The following is a 5,972-nucleotide window of genomic DNA, read 5'->3' on the forward strand; positions in this document are numbered from 1 at the left end:
TTTCTTTCTCGATTCGCCTCTTTCAGGTTTCACCAAGTTATAATTCCTTCCACCGTCTAGGCATAATTAATTACTACTCGTAGCATAAATAAATAAATAAATAAATCCGCAAGCCTGCTGCCAGAAAATTGATGAATTAACAAACAACATACCGACCAAATTAATTATGAGATGCTAACATAACATCAACACACTTGTGTAAGCTTAAGCCAAAGAAATCTAAGTGCATATATTCAATAGTGTAGAAAAGTTTCGACCCTAATTCATTTCGCTGTCTAGGAATAATTAATTACTTGTCTCTGTTTTACTAGTACCAGCATAAGTAAATAAATCCACAAGCCTGTTGCGAAAATATGCCAACCAAATTAACAAGAGATGCGTAAACTGCAACATACCGACCTAGTTAATTAATTAATACTTAGATGCTAAACATAACATGTTTACAATAACATACTTGTAACCTGTCAATTTAAGCTTTAAGCCAAGCCAACAGAAATCTATCTATATATATATATTCAATAATGTAGCAAAGTTTGCTGTATTTTGCACAGTGTGCAAGAAAGCGTTTTTAAGCCATGCATAAGCGCTGAGCCATGGCTAAACGCTTTGATTTTGCCCCTAAGCGACTGAGTAATCGTTTCTTTAAAAAAATTGGCTGGAATTGGGCTTTTTCAGAACTACACTTCTGATTTTGTGAAATTGCAATATCCTTATCTTATTACTATAGTGTGTTCGGGAGCTATTTCCTTCAGATCCTGGCCACATGATCTCTATTAGGCTACATGTCTAATTGAACTGAACTGCATTTTTGTTGTTGTTATTGTTTTGCTTGCTGTGTGAACCTCATGTGTAGTATTTGCTATGGTGCGGACTGCACTTTGGGTGCTATGTTTCCTATTTTCCTGTGCATTTTATCCAGTCAAATTCTGGCCAAGTTTAAACACTTAAGCTTACGCTTTCCGCTTTTTCAAACATTGGTTTTGGAAATGGATGCATGGAGTATGAAAAAGTCAACTGAACCAACTTTGCTATTCTCAGCTTTACTTAGTCAGCTTAGTCAACTTTGCTATATTACCTGGTCCATCGTTTTTGAACTTTGTTGTTCTCAGCTTTATTTAGTCAGCTTGTTGATGATATTCTTTCGTTGCTGGTATGTATGCAGGTATACTTTCTCCTGACATTTCCCGTTGGAGGGAAATATGGTAAAACTTTCCATTAACCCGGGACCCAGAAGCTTCACTTTTTACTCACTGGGGTGCTGCTCCGATTTTATTTGGTTCCTTCCTCCACATCAGTGCAACATGAGTGCATCCCTCAAGCAATCCTCGGAATGGATGTCATCTGCCAAGCAAAATCTGGGATGGGGAAGACTGCTGTCTTTGTCCTGTCGTCTCTCCAGCAGATCGATCCTACTGCTGGTCAGGTGGCAGCGCTCGTATTGTGCCACACCAGAGAGCTGGCTTACCAGGTGGGTTTATGAATATATGCTTTGTTCTATTCCCACACATTTTCTCCCTTGTTTGCTCATTTGCCGCCCTTGTCTTGTGCAGATTTGCAACGAGTTCGAGAGGTTCAGCAAATTTCTGCCCGAATTAAAGGTTGCTGTATTCTATGGAGGTGTTCACATCAAGAAACACCAGGATTTGCTCAAGAACGACTGCCCCCACATTGTTGTGGGCACACCTGGGAGGATTCTAGCTCTAGCTAGAGACAAGGACCTTTCTTTGAAGAATGTGAGGCATTTCATTCTTGACGAGTGTGACAAGATGCTTGAGTCACTGGGTAATTTGTCATCCTTCACTTGCTATCATATCATTATGCCCTCGACTGGATGACAAATATGTATGCATTCTGCAGACATGCGGAGGGATGTCCAGGAGATTTTCAAGATGACACCTCATGATAAGCAGGTCATGATGTTTTCGGCAACTCTCAGCAAGGAGATCCGTCCCATTTGCAAGAAATTTATGCAAGATGTAATCCCCCTGCCTAATGTCTATCTCAATTGCACAGTGCATCATATTTAAGTCGTGTACTGCACTGGTTATCATATGGTTTGTACATGTGTCTAGGGCTTCTCTCCTGTTATCAGTTATCACTAGGTTTGTTCTTGGTTTTTGTAATCTTACATGTATAGAGTTCTCTCGTCATGTTGTTTTTTTCTTCTTCTGTTTTCCATTACTACCTTGCATAGGGCAATACTGTGGAAGCCATTTATTAGTCTTTCGAGTGGTTTGGGTATCTGTCAGTAGCTGTGGTCAGTTTCAGTTGGGAACCAATCTGGAGGTTAACTATCTGGATTCACTTGTTCAGTTTGCTGCACTTAGTCACACACATATGGAGTTAGCTGGTGGATGTGGAGTTTCAGCGGAGTTTAGCTGGTGGCGGTTCTGATTCTCGTTTTCAATGTTGCCATACGTCAGCCTGGAATTGTCTGTGATGCACTGTTGCAATGACCGATGAACTTGATTGGAACAAATATGGTGTGCAACAGTGCAGAACTTGAGTTCCACGCGGGGGCAGCATATTCTGAAGATGAAGGAATTCAGATACTTGGAATGTACCTGTAGATTGATGCTGGAATGCTAATTTCTTTCATCTACCATTTGTTCCCTTACAGCCTATGGAAATTTATGTTGATGATGAGGCAAAGTTGACCCTTCATGGTCTTGTTCAGGTAGCTTTTGTTGTTTTACACTGTTTTGCACATTCATTTCACTAGTTTTTGTTCCACTGTGTGAGATTGTACTGTCTTGTTTTTGCAGCACTATATAAAATTGACAGAGTCAGAGAAGAATCGAAAATTGAACGATCTCTTGGATGCTCTTGATTTCAACCAAGTTGTGATATTTGTGAAGAGCGTTAGCAGGGCTGCAGAGCTGAACAAGTTGCTGTGTGAATGCAACTTCCCTTCAATCTGCATCCATTCTGGCATGACCCAGGAAGAGAGGTATATATATGTGCTCTCTGCTTCATGTTGTTGAATTGCCAGTTGTAGTATGGTGGTCTTGTTGTTCTCTTGCTCAAATTGTGTGTAAATTTGTTGTAGTTGTGTGCGTGCGAGTCCCTCTGTAAACTTTACATTATACCATGTTTCTCCTGGTTGTTGTGCCTGTGTGGGAAGAAGCATTTGGTTGCATATACATACAACCATCTTTTCTAACCTATGAAGAAGTACTTGTGAATTACTCCCTCCGTCCCATAATATAAGAGCGTTTTTTGACATTAGTGAAGTGTAAAAAACGCTCTTATATTATGCGCAGAGGGAGTATTTATTAACTGGTGCTGCAGATGAGATGCTATTTTGTGCTATATACTAATAGTGATAATGATTACGGCACTTGGTTGTTAATTTTGCAGGCTGACCCGATACAAGAACTTCAAGGAAGGGCACAAGAGGATTCTTGTGGCGACGGATTTGGTTGGCAGAGGAATCGACATTGAGCGTGTCAACATTGTGATAAACTATGACATGCCTGATTCAGCTGATACCTACTTGCACAGGGTAAGCCTCGATGCATGCATGTTCCTTGCTTTGGATACTGCTGCTGCTGCTCTAGGTAACCTAGAAACTAACTTGGTGGTGATGCATGCATGCAGGTTGGAAGGGCTGGGCGTTTTGGCACCAAGGGGCTCGCCATAACTTTTGTTTCGTCGGCCTCGGACTCGGACGTCCTTAACCAGGTTGGTCTATCTCTGTTTTTGGATTGCATGATTTTGATCAAGTGGAGTGACAAGAAGATTGTTTTATGAATGAATGAAGGTGCAAGAACGGTTTGAGGTGGACATCAAGGAGCTGCCTGAGCAGATTGACACTTCAACATACAGTAAGTGGCGCATAGATAGCTGGTGGGTTGTTTGGAATGTATAATCTGTCTGATTTGTTTGTTGCTCCATGACATGATATTGCAGTGCCTTCGTAGACGGCAACCACCCGCCCTGACATTGCAAGGAGGGAGGATGGAAGGAGAAGATGGAATCCTTGAACGTTTGCTTGAAGTGATGTTGTTTTTTGCCTGCCCTGCCCTGCGCTACTGCTGTGGAGGCAGCAGCAGCAGCTGTACCCTATTTAGTCTGTTATTTAGTCTGAGAGATGTTGGTTTGTTACTTAGGCCAAATGATGAAATGATTTTACTTGTGCTAGAATTGGATGGATGGATGAATGTATGATGCATGGTTTGCTTTGAAATTTTAAAAAATCATGATTATTACCCAAGTTTTCAAACCATCATTATATTTTTGTTTCTTGTTTTCCATCCTCGCAGAAAATTTGTTACATCTTCAGCATTCAGCAATGCAGTGTGTTGGTTCTCTTTTTCTGCTGCTGCATGTGAGTCTATTTTCTCATGCATTTTTAACTTGTCAGTGCACCGAAATGAAAATCAGGTGACTCATGAGGTTGAAGAAGACAAACAATTAAGATAATCTACTCCTTCTGTTCATAAATATAAGTCCTTTTAGAGATTTCAATAAGGTCCATAAATATAAGTCCTTTTAGAGATTTAAGATTCTATATAATACGGAGTAAAATGAGGGAATCTATATTTGTATATAGTTTATAATAGAATCTCTAAAAAGACCTATATTTAGAACCTTTTTCTATCGGCCAAGCGCAAGATCATTGCGACCGTGGCTGTATGGACCTTTTTGACAAAGCCGTAGCTCTTATCTGGCGTGCAGGACAAATCTTAACATAGCCTTTGTACGTTAATAAGCTATAGAATTAGAACCCTTGTGTATCCTTAAACGTCCGACCATCCGTTCTTGTGCCAAAAGGTAAGAGTTGATAAACCATATAGTCAGGTGTACAAATAGTGATAGAATACTTATTGAAAAGAGAGGCCGAGGATACGGCGTAAAACCTTACTTCCTGTTCTTATTGATGTGAAATGAAGGAATACAAATCCTCAAGTGTTACAAATATGGTGGTTGGGATGTGATCAGTGATGGTCGGGGTCTTAGCTAGAGTGCCCGAGCACTTCTAACTCTAGCCTTCTTGCCTTCTCTTGGATGAAACTACTATTGGGTGCTTTCATTGTGATTACTCGGTGCATGTTAGTGAGCTCTGTGTTGGTTGTGTTCTTCCCCTTCTCTAAGTGACCTCTGTCAGGTGTTCGAGTGCTTCTGCTTGATGTGACGCGACCTCCTTTGGTTCAATGAACAAGTCAGGGTTGGGTCACATCATTTGGACCGATAAGACCCAACCCTGACCGTCTCGAGTTATGCCATGTATACATAATCTCTTCAACGGGTTGTCACACAGATAGTTCTCTTCTGGAAGCAAAGGGTGAAAGACATAACCGTTGTCCGCAGTGCGGGGCACATCGGGAGATCCAAGGCTCCTACCAAGGACAAGATCTTCGGCTGGCTTCTTTGTCGTGATAGGTTTAGCAAGATGGCGAACTTACATCGCAAGACCATCTCTCCTCTGACTCGGACTGTCCGCAGTGCGACATCACTCATGAGGATGCGATGCACCTCGCCATCCTTCGCCGACGCGCGACACAGGTCTGGTCCCTCTTGGGGCTGCAACCACCTCACTCCATCAACCTCGTTGGGAATACCACAACGCCGGTTGGCCTCGACATCAACATTTGGCCCACTGTCGCCCTCGCCATCCTCTGAAAGCTCCGGGCCTTCAGGAGCGCTCGTGTCTTTTGCAACGAGCTACACTCTCCCATAGATACTCTTCGCAACATTATTGCAGACTTTACGTTTGGATCCTTCAGATTTAAGGACCCCATGAGTAAGGAGGCTGCAGTGTCTTGGCACCTATACCTCTCCTCTCGTTGTATTCCGTGATGTAACTTGCCATTTGAGCCTTTGAGTGATATATACAGCGCCCCCGTGATTGTTGGGAAATACTCCCTCCATCCCAAAATAATTGTGTCAAACTTGGTACAACATTACACTAAAGTTAATACAAAGTTGAGACACTTATATTGGGATAGAGGGAGTAATAATTTCCAAGC

General features: G+C 41.9%; 1 protein-coding gene across 1 annotated transcript in view; it reads left to right on the forward strand.

Moving 5' to 3' along the window:
• Nucleotides 1-4,216, forward strand: part of LOC123183423 (DEAD-box ATP-dependent RNA helicase 15) — a 5,204-nt gene extending 988 nt beyond the window's left edge. Inside the window, exons 3-11 of the mRNA XM_044596235.1 lie at nucleotides 1,277-1,468; nucleotides 1,551-1,782; nucleotides 1,858-1,976; nucleotides 2,621-2,677; nucleotides 2,766-2,950; nucleotides 3,361-3,505; nucleotides 3,601-3,684; nucleotides 3,764-3,827; nucleotides 3,913-4,216. Of these exons, the coding sequence (XP_044452170.1) occupies nucleotides 1,277-1,468; nucleotides 1,551-1,782; nucleotides 1,858-1,976; nucleotides 2,621-2,677; nucleotides 2,766-2,950; nucleotides 3,361-3,505; nucleotides 3,601-3,684; nucleotides 3,764-3,827; nucleotides 3,913-3,923 (1,089 nt within the window). The 3' untranslated portion in view covers nucleotides 3,924-4,216. The remainder of the gene's footprint in view (nucleotides 1-1,276; nucleotides 1,469-1,550; nucleotides 1,783-1,857; nucleotides 1,977-2,620; nucleotides 2,678-2,765; nucleotides 2,951-3,360; nucleotides 3,506-3,600; nucleotides 3,685-3,763; nucleotides 3,828-3,912) is intronic.
• The last annotated feature ends 1,756 nt before the right edge of the window (nucleotides 4,217-5,972 follow it).

This window comes from Triticum aestivum, chromosome 1D (genome assembly GCF_018294505.1).
Source record: "Triticum aestivum cultivar Chinese Spring chromosome 1D, IWGSC CS RefSeq v2.1, whole genome shotgun sequence".
Taxonomy (NCBI): domain Eukaryota; kingdom Viridiplantae; phylum Streptophyta; class Magnoliopsida; order Poales; family Poaceae; genus Triticum; species Triticum aestivum.